Here is a 17,488-nt window from a genome sequence, read left to right as displayed (position 1 = left end):
AAGTTGTAAGAAAGACTTGCCGGAACTCCGAGGAGATTAGCGAGGAATTCAAAGGGACGCTAATCTCATAGACCGGATTTCGATGACGTCATGGGGGGTTGTATGAATTATTGATAACTTTCTTACAAATGAATATCAATTATGCAAAATGATTGCAGGAGGCGGGCTGCCGGCTGCGGAAGTTTGACTCCGAACTGGGTGAGCAAAACTCGTGCAGTTTTACCACCGGAGAGGGGGAGGGGGGGGGGGGGAAAGGGGCGCGAGGACCCGGGGGCGGGGGTGGCGCCGTGCTGCTCTTTGCCCTTATTCCGGCGCAGCACCTACCTCTCATGGACCTTCCCCAGCGAACGATTAACTATGCATTAGCTTCCTATGCCTCGTCTTACTAAATCGTTCTACCAAGTAATTTCAAACCTACTGTATGGCTCATAACGAACTTTTTTCCTCGTTGCGAGAGACCTACGGAATTACCATACACTGGAAAAAAAACACATTGGATCTAGAGTCCAGACTCTTAACAACATTGACTCTTGATTCAATCACATTTAAGCTTAAATCAAAAGGAAATCCGCTCAAATTAAGAGGATTGGTTCTTGATTTAAGCTTAAATCTGATTGAGTCAGGAGTATTTTTTCTTGTCGATGTTTTTAAGAGTCTGAACTCTTGATCCAATGTTTTTTTTTTCCCCCCAATGCATCGGGTTTGCAGACTTGCATTGAGTTGATTTATTTTCGCTGCTGAGGCAAATCTATAAACTACACAACTTCTTCTTCTACTACCTACTGACAGAATCATCGCGGACAATCGAGACTTTTATTTATTTTAATTACTCTTTTTAAAATGAAATTCTCTGACATTTCCCCAATCTCCCTGACACATTTTGTTGAAATTCCCTGACAATTGAAGATATGCCGGATGGTTAATAATACATTATTAGGAACAGTTTTCAGACAAAATGTGTTGTTCGAAACGTCAAATCCATTCTAGACAGCAAATAAAGGTGACCCACAATTTTCCCGGACATTTCCGTCATTTTCCCTGATGTTTCCGGCTTCCTCCCTGTTTCCCCCTGTTCCTCCCTTGTTTCCCTGACTTTTTAAAATTCCCTGACATTTCCCGGCATTCCCTGACTGTGGCAACCCTTCTAAACATGGAATGCATTGAATTTCAGACACCTCCAAATTCTCCATTCCACCGTAACTTCCGATTCCTTGCTTTTTGAGTTTTTAGAAATGCATAAACTGTACAGGGGTGCACGAAAACAATGAAAAACGTGGATAAAATCACAGGTTATTGAACGCACAGATAATCGGTTATTAGTCTTGAGATGACCTAAAGAAGCGGCGGAAAACGCGATACGGATTCAGGCTCGAGGTGATAACAGAAGAGTAATTAGCCTGTTACGTGAGTCGGTACCGGGGGCGCGGGGGTGCGGTACCGGGGGTACCGGCACTTGACAGAGAGCCAGCTGAGACGCCATCGCATCGTTGCGACGGACATTGTGTTCATTCCTTGGGATATTGAAGGTTCAATGATTTATTTACACGAGCAGTATTTTTAGATCAACCTCAAATTAGATTTTGGTCTTCTTCGCCCCTCCGCCGGGGTTCCGCCCTGTCCCGCATCCCGACTAGATGCTACAGCTGCCGCATGCTCATTCACCTATTGTTACTCTGTAGACTCATCGCTCGATCTTCTCGTCGATTGACATTGATCTTTTGATTCATTCAGCTCATTAGTGCGTCTGGGAGTTCGAAAAAAGAAAACTGTGTGATTCATATTTTCATGTATGATAGATGGAGATAAGACTCTTTCAAACTGAGTTGTGTCATCGTTCTCGAGTGCATGCACTTCTCCAGGAAATGAACTATCGACTTGGAGAGATCATCTAAGTTCAGAGATAAGAATAATTTAACTGAGAGGATAATTTTTCTTACCTAATTCATATATCCGAGACGTCTCGCTTAAAAGGTTATTCTATAGTGGATCGTCCCAGGGTGTCTAGGATTTTTTCATTTTGGGAAATCCTGATTTTTCCTGATTTTTGATTGCTAAATCCTGATTTCATAATTTTTTCAAATCCTGATCAGTGATCACATCCTGATTTTTTGCGGAGAAAAATTAAAAGTTCTGCAGATGCGTATGCGAAACCATAAAATCCGATAGGACAGCCGATTTTTCTCATAATCCTGATTTTACGACCGATTTTCCATCAAATTCTGATGAAATCGGGATTAAATCCTGATTGGCCTCAAATCCTGATGGAATCGGGAAAATCTGGAAAATTCTGATGCTAGACACTCTGCGTTCCTACTTTCACCCTTTTCTGAAAGTAAGAAAGTGTGTGATGCATAGGTAGATTGGGCTCTAAAAAAGTGTACGCGCTACCCTCTAAAGGACAAAAACGTACCTGTTTAGCAGGGTAAGGGTTGATAATTTCCCGAGTTTTGCAATCTTTCGCATCGCAGAGGGTTTGTGGAAATTTTCGGGGATTTTGTTTTTATTCCTCGTGGAAAAATTGGGGCGTAATTTTTTCGTCTGTTTATTTCCATTCATTTTCGGCTCGATAAACGGCTGACGGTTTTCAGGTCGGGACGAGAGGAAGTATACAATGTATCGCGCTGCGTTGACCTTATGGTGAAAAAAAAATAAGTCGGAGAGGAAGCGGGGTGGGGAGGACTGTGATTCGTTCGAGAGCTGTTTTTTTTCCTTTCTTTCTTTTCTTTCATTCTTTTTTCATTTTCTTTTCTATTTTTGAGCGGAAAGTAGTCCATGATCTGTAGAAGCGACGTATGAACTTCAGTGCAGAACTTAATAAATTCCTCGTTTGATAGATTTTCCGCGAATTGCCTGGCGTTTCCCCCGATCAATTCCCGACATTCCCGATTATCCAGATTGCTAATTCATTTGTCCACTGAGGAATGCCTTTATCTCTGAGCTGGATACCTACCAGGGTAATATTTCAATTTTGAAAATCCTGGAAACGGAAAACTCTCGGTCGATAGTCACGAGAGAGTCAGGACGCCTACGATTCCGGATCGTAAAGTATACACTGCCGTGCTAAGGAAGAACGCCGTATGAACATTCGAATGTTGCCAAATTTCCTCTCGGAAAAGATTTAATTTTGGAGAAAATTATGAACATTTGTTCTTGCAATTTTTAGATTTTTTGAATCAAATTACGAACGAAATCCTCTGTAAAATTGAAGAAGGAATATTCACAAATTTTCCTGAAAATTCATGATTTTTCGATGGAAATTTGGCAACGCCTGTGGGCTCATACGGCGTTTTTCCTTAGCACGGCGGAATAGATTGGCGACGGACATGAATGAATCGGAGCTGAGCGAGGGAAACGGAACGACTCGCATGCGCGTTTCCGATGCACCCTGGAAATTTGGCAGGACTCCATGCGGAACCGACGGGCATCTTAGCGGGCGCCCGGCCGCCCGCGGTGGAAAACGGAATGCAGCAATATGCAATATGGTTACGCTATAATGCAACTGCAGAAGCGGCCCCGGCCCTATCGCACGGCTCCCCGGGCTCCCGGCTTCCGTCCTTGAAAGTGTGTCAAGTTCACGGTAAAGGCCCAGCAACTTAAACCCATCGACTGGCAACTCCAACATGAGCTCGAGGTTTCTACATCGTACCGTGGCCAAGTTTTACGATACCTTCGTCGCCTCCCTTTCTTAAAACACACTGCGCCTTTACTATAATTTCAACCCAACTATAATTTTCAACCCAGGGCCTGACAGACTTCTGGACTGTAGGAATCCTAGCATACGCCACGAGAGAATGTATTACTTGGACATCTAAAGTGCATAATACGTAAAGTGATGAGGAAGAAGAAAAAGAAGAAAGAGGAAAGGACGCAGAAAAAGAAGGAGTAGGAGGAGAAGAAGAAGAATCAGAGGGGGAAGAAGAAAAAGAGGAGGAATGATAACAAAAAGAAGAGGAAGTAGAGGAAAAAGAAAAAATAAGAGGAAGAAGAGAGAACGAGAAAAAAGGAGAGGATGAGGAAGAAGAAGAATGAGAGGAAGGAAAAAATGAGACGATGACATGGAGCAGGGAGAAGAGAAAAGAGAAAAAACAAAGCAGGAACGAGAAAAATGTCTTTTTCTTCGTGAATATCTTTCTTTTTCTCCTTTCCTTTTCTCTATTCTCCTTCATATTTTTCTCTTTCTCTGCCATATTCTTCCCCTGTTCCTTCTATGTCTTTTTCTTCATCTCCTCCTTCATCATTCTTTTCTTGCAATTGAAAGTTGATCTGCGTATGGGTAAAATTTTGGTCAATTTGGGTGAATTCTGGGTCATTTGAGGTATTTTTGGAATCCTTCCCCTACCTCTCTTCCTGATCAAACGCCTCCTCCAAATATCCCCGAGATGTGGTTGAAATGATGGCCATGGCGGTAGGATGCACGGCGACGCGACGTATAGCGGGTTCTTAAAGTTCTCCAGAGCTAAAATCAGCTGCAACCTCAGCATCAAAATTGTCGCTCCCTTCGAACGTTCCCCCACCCCCGCAAAAACGTATAAGGCACCTAAACGTTAAGCGGATACGTTCAAAAACCATCACGCTATCCTGTTTTTTCCCCTCAAGAAAACAAAATAAGAGGAGGAAAAAAAAGTATTTTCAATCGAAAAATGTTCTCTTGCCACACGTGAGCTGGAGCTACACTGGAAAAAAAAAAAACACATTGGATCTAGAGTCCAGACTCTTGAAAACATTGACAAGAAAAAGGACTCTTGATTCAATCAGATTTAAGCTTAAATCAAAAGGAAATCCGCTCAAATTAAGAGGCTTGGTTCTTGATTTAAGCTTAAATCTGATTGAATCAAGAGTATTTTTTCTTGTCGATGTTTTTAAGAGTCTGGACTCACGATCCAATGTGTTTTTTTCCAGTGTAGCGCGCTTAAGCATTTTCTGGACCCTTGGTGGTTAAAACAAGGGACGCCGCGAGCTTCAAATAGTTTCTTTCGGTGGTTTTCGAGGTCGCAAGCTTGGAAGTGCAACAATTTGTAGCCAGCCAAGTACGAGTCAAAAAATTTAAAAAATTCTACATATAAACCTGTAGTTATCATGACCGCGTGATAAGAAATGCAAAGAAGTGCTGTTCGTGGAAGCATACGCGTTCCCACGGCCTTCAATCAAACCCACGGTCGCTATCCGTGAAGACTTCCACACATGTGCAGCAGCATTTTTATAACTTCCACGATTCGCACCATATATACACGCACACTTCCACGTACCCTAACTTTGTTCAGGTTTTCGATAAATAAACAGATTTTCCCTAATTTTTACAGATCTTCAAACGTGCTCAGATGTCTTGCTAAATGGCAGCTTTATGAGCGTATTTAAAACTGAGAGCAGGGAACGGGAAAAACTGAGGACACTGGACATAAACAAAGTTTCGGTGAGCAAGATTGCTCTTTGTCGGTAGTGTGGTTGCCTCCATTGAATTTCAAGTAAAAAAAAAAAAAAAAAAAAAAAAAAAATCCCGATCTACGAATAAAAATCTATAACCGAAATCCTGGAAGGTCGTTTCATTCCTTTTCTCATGAAATGCATTAAAAAAATAGGTGCAGCTTCTCTAATGTGAGTGTACCCACAGACTATTTACGAGTTACATGTCTGATATTTGAGGGATGGGTATCACTTTTGAAAAACACACCGAATGACGGGAGATCCGCCCCCTTCTCATTCGTTTTGAAATACCAATGAAAACCATCAAGTAAACGTGCCAGCGGGGGAGGGGTGCAAAAGACTCGTTTACTCGTGTTGGACATATTTTTTGTGAAAGTCCTGTTAAAACTACTAGCAAAAGTTCACGGAACTTTGCGCGAAAGTTAAGTTCCGTAAACCTATCTCTGTGTGGACAAGGCCTTCCATTCATAAGAAATGAACGAACAAATTATGAAAGATCAAACATAAATGTAGTTTAATGATTTTAACTTCCGCCGCCGCGTCGCTGCACAGACTGCACTGTGTTCGGCACAATGCGTGAAGTATTCCGACAGTCTTGTAGGCGCTAAGCGTTTCACGCTGACCGCACTGCATGTCTTTGGCGCAATGCGTGAAGTATTCATTCATTCTTGTAGGCGCTATCCGTTTCACGCTGACCGCAGTGACCGCACTGTGTTTTATGCAATGCGTGAAGTATTCGTGCAGTCTTGTAGGCGGTAGTATGTGTTACATACCGATCGCGTATTTGCACGAAATTGTCGCAAATTGCGTGTTTGGTTTCTCTCGTAACTCGACTTATTGAAAGTCCTGACTCTTGTATCACTAAAAGACGACAAAATTAGAAATTACTATACTCTCAGGAAATGAGAGATTTTGTCGCCTTTTCTCGTTTGTAATTTTTTTTCAGAATTCGATTGTTTTTAAAAAAATTGCAAAATTTGCCGCCATGGGCCGCGGCCCATATGGCCACCCCATAAATCCGGCCCTGGATGGAACTATGGTTTTTCCGTCGCGAAATCAAAAAGAAATAATCTATTGAATTGATAAAGCAGGAGACGCGTGAAAAAGGGGTAGGAAGCGACACTTCAGCTATGCTCGGAAGCGTTCTAAAATTATACATTTTTTCAAGGGTAAACAGGATTGGAGGCAGGAGGAAATAGGGAGCCTTCCGCACCTTTCCCATCCCATCTTTTCATATCACTACATTAACTCTGAAAAGGGATCATGAACATCGTCTAAATCTAGAATAGAGATGTCGCAAGACCCAGGAATTGCCTTGGGGTTGCCATTCCGTTCGCCCGAAAAAATCCCTGGGGGTTATATTCCAGACCCCCCAGGACCCCCCGGTGCGGTGGGTGGGGTTAAGAAAAAATCCGTCACTCTCGTTCGAAATGTCTGGATCCACCAATAATGATCGAAACAAACGATTGCATATCCAAGAAACGACAAAAATATTCACTTAAAACAAATATATTATTACGAACACGGTCGAATACATGACCTCTCGTCACAATTATTTACTTCGACCTGAAAGTAAATAAGGAAATTAGCATTTCCCAATACTTAAACCAACGTGGGTGAAACAGGTAGAGTGTTTACTACAATTTCATTTTGGATTTTCAGGATTGTTCCTGATATTTTAAATGAAATTGTCTGATTTTATGCGCAAATAAATTGACACTGGTTTGATTTTACAAACCAACAAATTCAAAGAATGGAATCAAATGTTTGAAAAATGCTTGAGGCACTCAGCATTTCCTGATCCATGGCCGATTTTCCTAATTTTTCCTAATAACATCGAATTTTCTGATATTTCCCGGTTTTTACGGATAGTAGACATCCTGTGGAAGGATACACGGCGATCAATTCTTTTTGTGACATCACGAAATCAGTTGGCTCGATATTTTTCCGTATAAAATGTGGTTGCATCTTACATCTATAGCGACTTCGAAAGTCTTTCTCTTGACTATTTCATTAAATCACCGAGAAAGTCTCATTTTTCACGTTCTTCCCGAAAGTAAATTCACAAAAAGTTGTGCGACAGCCCTATTCTGCCGTGCTGAGCAAAAACGCCGTAAGAACATTCGAGAGTTGCCAAATTTCCTCTGATGAAATGTTTATTTTTGGGAAACTCATGAATATTTTTCTTTCAAATTTACAGGAATTTCAGAAGAAATTGCAAACACAAGTACATAAAAAATTGAAAGAGAAATATTGATATGTTTACCGAGAAAATCGTGTTTCGTCAAAGGAAATTTGGCGACGCCTGAAGGTTCATACGGCGATTTCAATTAGCACATGGTGTCTGGTTTCCTTGGCAAAGCTCATTCCCTGATTTTTCCCTGATTTTCCTTGATTTTCAGTTTTCTCCCACTTCCTCGGATTTTCTTAAGGAAAATAATATAACTGTCCAGAGTTTTAGATATGAATATCGATTTTAATTAATCTTACAGCCATTTCTTTGGCGCACGTCAGATTAGACCGCCTTTGAAAACGAAATGACCCTTCGGTGGTTGGAGAGGAGATTACCGGTTTCTGGAACAGATTCCTTGATTTTTCCCTGATTTTCCCGGTAAATTTTCATTCCCTGATGAATGCTGGTTTTTAAAAACTAGACACCATGCCTTAGCACATCAGCATTGCACTGCTCCTACTCGGGGCATTATCTAGTAGGTACACAAACGAAGAGAAAAACATCTCTGTGACATGAGCCACTGCGCGATGCTGGGGTGACCTGCATCCATCCATCTTGGATTGACGAGGTCTGCGCCGGCGCCGCGACGCTGATGATGCGATGCCGCATCGGCAGTTTGGCGTCCGCCTCCGAGTGCACCTCCTCATCCTCCTCCTATTTACACCGTATTTCTTCACGCCCCGATATCGCCGCCTTGCCCGGTGTCTGCCCAAGCCCGATGACGTCACTGCGGGCATGATTCATGATTTTGCAAATGTGCACACCGGACTGTCCTTATTCGACGGGTTGCCTCAAGCCTCAAGTCCGAGACGCGGTGCTGTCCTATGTGCCAGTGGCCATGATGCTGACTTATCCGTCGAATTGTTTACCAGGAAAATTTGCGTTGGCGTTCCCATCAAATCTACCGGAGCTTTACGTGAGAGAATCCGGTAGAGCTACGGCATGCCTGCGAAAATAAGAAGCTCGGTGATCTCACCGCTGAGTCGCAATATTTTGACCACTCTAAATTTATTTGTTTATTTTTTTCCGGTTTTGTTTGAAAAGATGTATGGTTGGGGTTTTCCTTCGTTTTCTTTTCTTTTACCTTCCTGGAGGGAGAGGAAATTGCATTTTACAAGTTTCCTAAAAATCCGTCAAATACCGCATTGCTAAGTCAAAATTCGATGAGATGCGTTTCTTTCCTTCTCATCATGCACGTTTTCCACGCAGCGCCGCTCAACACTCTTCATTCAAAATAAGAGAGCGAGATTCAATGGGGTTGTATCTTTGGGAACAAGCCTTTTAAGAGCAATAAGAAACTCGTTGATTGCTGTACGTACACTGGAAAAAAAACCACATTGGATCTAGAGTCCAGACTCTTAAAAACATCGACAAGAAAAAATACTCTTGATTCAATCAGATTTAAGCTTAAATCAAGAACCTAGCCTCTTAATATGAGCGGATTTCCTTTTGATTTAAGCTTTAATCTGATTGAATCAAGAGTCCTTTCTCTTAACAATGTTTTCAAGAGTCTGGACTCTAAATCCAATGTGTTTTTTTTTTCCAGTGTATGATTGATACTGCACTGATTTGTATGAGAAACTCTATGAAATGATAGTAAAAAATGTTGATGCTCCACTGAATGGAGTTTCCTTTTCCAAAATGGAGCTCCTAGAAGCCCCTTCTAGAACTAAAATAAAGGCGCCCCTCAGCCGTCATCGCATTTTTAGGGTGCTTGAGCATTCTTGCATCGCGTGCCCGTCTAACCTTGCCTAACCCTACATCAACAGTGAAACTACAAAAACGTCCAAGTACCTCGGTTTGGGACGCTGCAGACTTCCTGTCATAATTTTAATTAATTTTCTAAATGAAGGAAAAAAATCCCACTGTCACCATTTAATGAAACCTTCCCGGATTTGTCCATTTGGTGTGAAGAGTATTCTATGAAAGTATCAAGGGATGGTGTCGGTCCGTTCTCCTTCAAATAAAATAAAATGAGAGCGAGTTTTGGAAGCACCGAAGACGAAATACTTACATGTTCTTACATAAATCAGCGTCTACCTGTAAGTAAAATCAATACGCAGAGTTCGGACTGCAAGGAAAGTCTGCCTTTCGCGTGACTTAAAGTAAAAAGTGCGATTAGTTCGAATGTTATTTTGAAACGCTTAGCCCGCACACTAGAATACCTGAGGCTAATTACTAGCGGTTAAAACTACCATCGCGTTTAACCGACTTATACGCATACAGCTGGGGAGGGGGTGAAGTCAGGATAGCGGCAACTACTAACGTTTACGACACGCTTTGATCCAATGAAATTGGGCTCATCCACGTCCCGACGTCCCGGTGATCCATAAAATTTATTGGCTTCTGGACTGAAAGTTCCGAGACGCTTCCTAAAGTCGCCCTCCTCTCACAATAATCAGGTTATTTTGAACACTGGCGTGTGGTGACATTACACCGCGGGTTGCCTAACTGACCATGGTTGCTCAACACGTAAGCGTGAACCGGCTTTTGAGGCCTTCACAGCGTTGCCTTGTCTTTTCGCAAACAGGCGATGGCCAACGTGCAAGGAAAGAGCAAGGATTCAAGCTACTCCCGGTCGATATCATTTACCTCTTTCCGTCCACTTACTTTTAGCTACCCTCATATCAAGAAGGCTATTGCATTTTTTTTTGTTATGTTTTTTTTGTTTGTTCGCCATCCAATAAGGTTATTACAGAATTAAAAATTTACATCAAAAGAAAATAGAAAAATCACTAGAGACAAAATAAATATAAATACAAAATGGTTACTCAATTATTGGGTGGCTGCCGGAATCACCGTTAGGCAAAACATCAGCAGAAGGCTATTGCATGCAGATTGCAGTGGCGTAGCCAGAAATTTTTCGTGGCACCTCTCCTAAAGACACGAAGTTTTTAAGGGGGAGGGGAATATTTGCCGGTCAAGGGGAATGGGGAGGTCCACTAGGGCGAGTCAAAAAACATCGACTTTCGAATTTCAAAAACGTATAGGGGGGAAAAGTTGCGCCTAGGCATCAACCTAAAGTGTGCCAAAGCGTTCCTCGAAAAAAAAATTTCTTGGGGTGCCTCTCCTGCAGTTTGTGTCAAAAAATCACGTGATTCATGCTGTTTTTCCCGATTTCATCGCACTATTTAAGCATAATAAAGATTCGCTAGAGCCCTGAATTTTGGAGCATTAACTCACTACTAGTAGTCATTTAAGGTGTACTAATTAATTTTTAAATCAACATATTTTTTGTGCCCCCCACATGCCCTTAAAAATGCAAAAAACGCGATTGCGGCCGAATGCGCTTCGCGTATTTCAACGATTTTATCGATTTTTTTAGGTGACTTGGCATCCACGCAAAAAGTCAATTTTCGGTTTTTAGGAACTATTTATATAGATGATAAGGGAAAAATATTAGTTTTTTAAATGCGGGCGGTTTTTCCCCGCTTTGCGAGCTCACAGTTAGGCCGTATCACTCGATTTGGCCGAAATCACATCGATTTTCGCTATTTTTTTGCACGACTTGGCAAGCATGTAAAAAATCGGACATTCACTTTTCGTAGACTCTTTTCATAGTAGAATAAGAGGATATAATAATTATTTTGCTGGGGATGTTTTTGTACCTCTGCGGAGCCCTTAACAAGCCAGAAAAACACGATTTTTAGCGACTTTTCAGCTATTTTTGACGATGTTTTTCAGGGACCTGACAACCGCGCAAAAATTTGACCCTTCAATTTTCAGGGACTCTTTTCATGGCAAACTAAGATACCGTAAAACGTTTTTTGTTTAGGTCCTTTTTTGTACCTCCTCAGAGGCAAGAAAAAGATGACTCGTGACACCCATTCATCACTATAAAAACCTTAAATATTTTAACTCTTTTTTACGTATTTGAGCTGTAATTGATACGAAAGTTCATAAAAATATTTCATTATTAAATTTTAGTGATTTAATTTATTATTTATTAAATATTATTCATTATTATTATTAGTTTTATTTAAGTATTGTATCTAAATATTTAATTCATTGCAGGTTTAATTTGTTACTTTACCTGATTTAAATTAAAATTAACAATGATAAAGTAAGAAGTCTTTTGATAAATAAACATTTAATAAGCAATAAAAGTTAGCTATACGTAAAAAAAGAGTTGAAATATTTAAGATTTTTAAAGTGATGAATGGGAGTCACGAGTCATCTTTTTCTTGCCTCTGAGGAGGTACAAAAAAGGACCTAAACAAAAAACGTTATACAGGATCTTAGTCTGCCATGAAAAGAGTCCCTGAAAATTGAAGGGTCAAATTTTTGCGCGGTTGTCAAGTCCCTGAAAAACATCGTCAAAAATAGCTGAAAAGTCGCTAAAAATCGTGTTTTTCTGGCTTGTTAAGGGCTCCGCAGAGGTACAAAAACATCCCCCAGCAAAATAATTATTATATCCTCTTATTCTACTATGAAAAGAGTCTACGAAAAGTGAATGTCCGATTTTTTACATGCTTGCCAAGTCGTGCAAAAAAATAGCGAAAATCGATGTGATTTCGGCCAAATCGAGTGATACGGCCTAACTGTGAGCTCGCAAAGCGGGGAAAAACCGCCCGCATTTAAAAAACTAATATTTTTCCCTTATCATCTATATAAATAGTTCCTAAAAACCGAAAATTGACTTTTTGCGTGGATGCCAAGTCACCTAAAAAAATCGATAAAATCGTTGAAATACGCGAAGCGCATTCGGCCGCAATCGCGTTTTTTGCATTTTTAAGGGCATGTGGGGGGCACAAAAAATATGTTGATTTAAAAATTAATTAGTACACCTTAAATGACTACTAGTAGTGAGTTAATGCTCCAAAATTCAGGGCTCTAGCGAATCTTTATTATGCTTAAATAGTGCGATGAAATCGGGAAAAACAGCATGAATCACGTGATTTTTTGACACAAACTGCAGGAGAGGCACCCCAAGAAATTTTTTTTTCGAGGAACGCTTTGGCACACTTTAGGTTGATGCCTAGGCGCAACTTTTCCCCCCTATACGTTTTTGAAATTCGAAAGTCGATGTTTTTTGACTCGCCCTAGGGTCCACCCCCCCTTCTCCTCGCTACGTTACCGATGGTTTAAAACGTCCTAAAATTTCGACTCATTTTTATTCACCTTCACTGGAAAAAAGTGCCTTGGATCTGGAGTCTAGACTCTGAAAAAATTTGACGAGAAGAAATACTCCGACTCAATCCGATTTTTGCTGGAATCGAGAGCCAAGACTAATTGAAGTCGATTTCATTTGGATTCAAGCAAAAATCCGATTGAATCAAGAGTAATTCTTCTTGAGAAATTTTTTGAGAGTCTGGACTCAGAATCCGAGAGACTTTTTTCCAGTGTTCATCATCGTAATTATCATCATCACAATTACTTAAAGAAGAGCACGTTATGAGTATTGCTCAAAGTTTTCGAAGAATTTTTAACTTCGTGAAAGATAGGTGAAGGAATAACACAGAAAATTAAACCGTAGTCAGTCACTTTCGCGAGCTAGTGATGAAAAATAATACATTCTAGAATCAAGGCAAGACCTTATGACTAGATGTTTTTGAATAGATGTTAAAGCTCTATTACTTACAGTCAACTGAACATTAGGTAGGTGTAGACTGTAGAGTCCCTCACACGCAGTCTCTAAGGGGCTACATTCTAACTTTTGCATCTTATTTCAACGTCAATATCACAATACTTTTCTCAAGAGAGAATCGAGTAAATGTTACTGAACATTTTGCTGCCATGGTCAACAAATACAAAGATTGCAATTGGGGTCACTTGCTTTTCAAACATCACGCTAGACTAAAATGAGTGATACAACTATTTCAACTCCTGAACTGTGCAAATTGCATCCATCGAGTTGAAGACACACTTCCGCTCACCATCTGCGGAGATTCCTCACTCCCATTTTCAATTATTCAGATAGGTAAGTACAAGCTTGAGAGGAGTAATTAGATACCTTAAAATTGAAGTAATGCACAACTTGTGGATTCAGTGCTCACAACGCTCGCCTGACACCAAGAAATTTCTGGAAACTCGGCAACACTGATCTACAGTACAGTATGCAATGGATGGTTCAGCTGTTGAGCTACAGCCCTAAGAATTTCCCTCATTTTCCAGGTTGTTTCGTTATTCCCTGACTTTTGCAGATTTTTCCTAACCCTTGCAACCCTGAAAACTGAGCAGGAAGAGAGCGTTTGCCCCCAGCAGTTGCAATAAGGATGCTTTGCTGAGGATTCTATTGAGAGACTCAACACCAATTTTAATCTTTCGTGAGAGCTTCTGTCAGTCACGCTAATTTCAAAAACTGGAATGCATGGATCCCGCACTATTCTTTCATCCAGTTACTCGCAGTATTCAGGCTGTATTACAGTATTTTTGTCATTGCTAAAACTAGTACAAAAACGTCTCCAAAATGGCAACCGCTAATGATCTAGCAGGTAGAAATAATAACTCTGTCACAGCAAAGTTCCTCATGATCAACGAACTTTCCTAAGGCTATGATAACAAACAGCTCCATACCCTCCATACCACAATAGGGCAGCCTTTGTCAAGTATTGACTTGAAAACAAATCAGCTCCTCAGATTATCAACACACCTGAACATTGGACTTGAGTAATCGATCCTAACTGGCGATTTGAAACAAGTGAGGCTGGTGGCAGGCTTACCATCAGATGGAATAAGTATGATACTCCTCGTAACTTGAATAGATACGACTAAAGAGAAAATGCTGAGATAGATCACTCAAATGATAAAATAATCAGGTGCTCAAATGGACAACTTCTAATGCTTAGGATTATCATAGAATTGAACACCGTAACACCTGTAGATGTAAAACTATAGGCTCCAAACTACAAGTAGATAACCACTATTCCATTTCAAGTCTAATTTACATGTATTTAGAATCATATATAGCCAGAATCAACAAATACACACAATTTTGGGACGGAGACAAGCGGATGAATGAGAGAACTTACCGAGTCTGAGGCAGTTCCGACAACCGACCGCATTTTCTGCTTCAATTGAGGACTCTTCTTCTTCTCCATGCCAGACGTTAGTGGTTTCAACTGTAAATTAGCAGGTTCTGATGTTATATGGCGCAAACCTGTGGTCATTTTGTGGACCACAGCCAAAATAACCCGCGCCACAATGCACTTGGTTGTCACAATAGCACGGTAAAATCAATTCTGTGTCAACAGGAGCGACAACAATTATGCACATAGATGTAACCAGAGAAAACCATTTTGTTTACTCACTAATTTCACAGAGAACTTGGGCTCCGAGTGATTCTCCCAGTCTAACCTTGACTAAAGAATAAGGTAGAACATGAGAAAGAGATTGGTAAGAACTTAGCACTGACACAGAAAAATGGTAAATTAAAGTCATTCAGGGCACTATTTCACGCGTCAGGGAGTTCAGAAGAGAACTATCGATCGCATCAGATATTCCGGGATTAACACTTCATTTCACTGTATTTACAAGCGATATAAGGGAGTTATTGAATAAAAATGGGACAATCATATTTAAATTCAAGGTTAGTATGAACATAGCAGCTCACAACATTGACTACCGACGGACGACCGAACTTGATCGAGAAAAACAACGCAACTGGCGACACTGGCAGGTGGCAAGGGAAACTGCAGAGGCAAGTTATGCACTTGATAAAGCACTACAGCCACCAGCACCGCTGAAGTATGACCATGACGATGTCGAAAGTCGAGACGTAAAAGTAATTCTCACTCACGTAAAATTACTTCATAATGTTAAAAAAAACACTATATTTTCTGCGAAATCAAAATCGTTGTGGTGCGAGTTTTCTGAGATTCTGAGGGAAAAACCCCAGCTCAAGCTTGGATAGTGTTTTTGTTACGCGGTTGGTAACTTCGACAGGGGATCATTTCCGGTGGTCACACAAATTACAAAATAAACTCTCTATCTGTAGTTCATCTACTTTTCTTACATGCACAATAGTTTCCCTTGGATTTGTAAAACAAAGTTGAAGCCAAGTCAAACAAGAGATCACAGAACTTTTACTTAACAATAATGCACTAAGTAGCATCCTTCACTCTAAAAAAAGGCTGTATACTCCGCAATACTCCGTCATTAACTTTATGGGATTTCTCCCCCCCCCCCCCCCCCCTCTCGTCCCAGGCAATTTCGGAATTTAGTTGGAAAAAAGGTCACCCTAACACTTTCTTTATGTGACTGGTCAGTTATATACGATGGGAAGCGCCAGCCCTCAGTAAAAAACAACTACAATCCTGGTCTAACGAATTCTTTTAAAAATTTAAATATTTTCTTTCCACCATGTCAAAAATTATTGATCAGATAAAGAGTATAGGTATAGACGCACTATCTGTGCAGTGCAGATATAAATTCCCCACTCGATGCGTGTCCCTGCTGAAGACAAAAGAATGCTGACTAAGAGATATAATGTTATAAAAGATGCACCTCATTTCTAAAGTATTGTGACTATAAAATATTTGAAAAATGACTTCATGAAATCAGCTAGGTTTCAAAAGATTACATACCTACCTATTTAATGCGGCAAAATGTTGTAATTTGGATAACTAAATGGAATTCTAGGTTGTTTAGATAAATCTCACGAATATAAAAAGAAACGCATTTTCTATTTTATAGGTAAGTACATACTAGGATTGATTTTTCAAAAAAATTGGAAATATATAACTCACCAGTATGCTGACAATTAAAATACTTTGAATTGTTTTTGAAGGCTACTCCAAATAATCAGTATTTATTTTTGCTCCTTTGACAGATTTGAAAACTACAATCTTTTGCATCATTGCATAACAAGGGTGAATGTTGTTATTAGAACATAACTTTGCTCTCTTTGTTACATTTTTCTTAAAGACTGTATTGAATTCAAAGATCCTTGATTTGTAATTAAATGGTCAGGTTCAGAAACTGGTCAAGTCCCTGGATCCATTTCTTCTTCATGTGTCTGTGAGGATGAACTCTCGTAAAATATAGACACTCACATCCAAGGCAGTAGAGATATTCTGATCATGTCAGTGCTTTTTCCTATATATTAGAGCTGTCATCAGTCTTACACCCTTCTGCATGTTTCTCCTGCTTTTCAAGTTTCACTTTATTATCTCCCACCAGTGGTTATGTCACAATCATAACACTCTCTGAAAAGCTGCTAGCGATGGAGACTAAGAAGCTTCGCTCAGTTAGTACAGAATCCCTGATTCCTGGAAAGGAGATAGGATGGCAAACAAGGTAAAAAAAAAAAAAAAAAAAAAAAAAAAAAAATTATTCGAAGTGTATTTTCAAACTTAAGGATTTTATTTCGTGTCTGTCTGAAATTTATGCTGTACAAATCTTGACAAAAGCTTCATTCTCACAATGCATCTTTTACCATTCAATGGACCACTGGACAGACTATAAAATTAATCCTAAAATACATGTTTCCTCATCGAAATTATGCATGAAATATGATGGACGCTTTGAAACTTTCAAGTTCAATTCATAAGTTTGAAAATAGCATTTCTTGTGTGCGTACATTCACAATTCCTGCTCACAAAAGACCAAGCCCTAATCCAATCAAATTGAGCATTGAACTAATTTCTGAATACTTTTCGATGGGAAGATTTTTCTGTGTGCTGAAAAGGACCTTGTATCCGAAGAGGAAGTGTTTGTGAAACCATGCCCGAGTTATTTGCCTGACACATTGGTAATTTTTTAATGGCTGCTTGGACTACGTAGATCATGGGTTTCTGATGAGTGGAACGTTTGAATTTACTATTTACAATGTAAAATACGAACATTAATTTTCCACTTGTGACTTGGTTTTGGAAGTTCTGATGTATTCTGTGC

At 40.1% G+C, this 17,488-nt stretch overlaps 1 protein-coding gene across 1 annotated transcript in view; it reads right to left on the bottom strand.

The window, feature by feature from the left end:
• The window catches only part of LOC109037415 (oxysterol-binding protein-related protein 6), a 72,057-nt gene extending 56,786 nt beyond the window's left edge, over nucleotides 1-15,271 (bottom strand). Inside the window, exon 1 of the mRNA XM_019052073.2 lies at nucleotides 14,626-15,271. Within this exon, the coding sequence (XP_018907618.1) occupies nucleotides 14,626-14,763 (138 nt within the window). The 5' untranslated portion in view covers nucleotides 14,764-15,271. The remainder of the gene's footprint in view (nucleotides 1-14,625) is intronic.
• Between the last annotated feature and the right edge of the window lie 2,217 nt (nucleotides 15,272-17,488).

The sequence above is a fragment of the Bemisia tabaci genome, chromosome 5 (genome assembly GCF_918797505.1).
Source record: "Bemisia tabaci chromosome 5, PGI_BMITA_v3".
Lineage (NCBI taxonomy): Eukaryota > Metazoa > Arthropoda > Insecta > Hemiptera > Aleyrodidae > Bemisia > Bemisia tabaci.
This window is presented reverse-complemented; position numbering and strand designations above follow the sequence as displayed.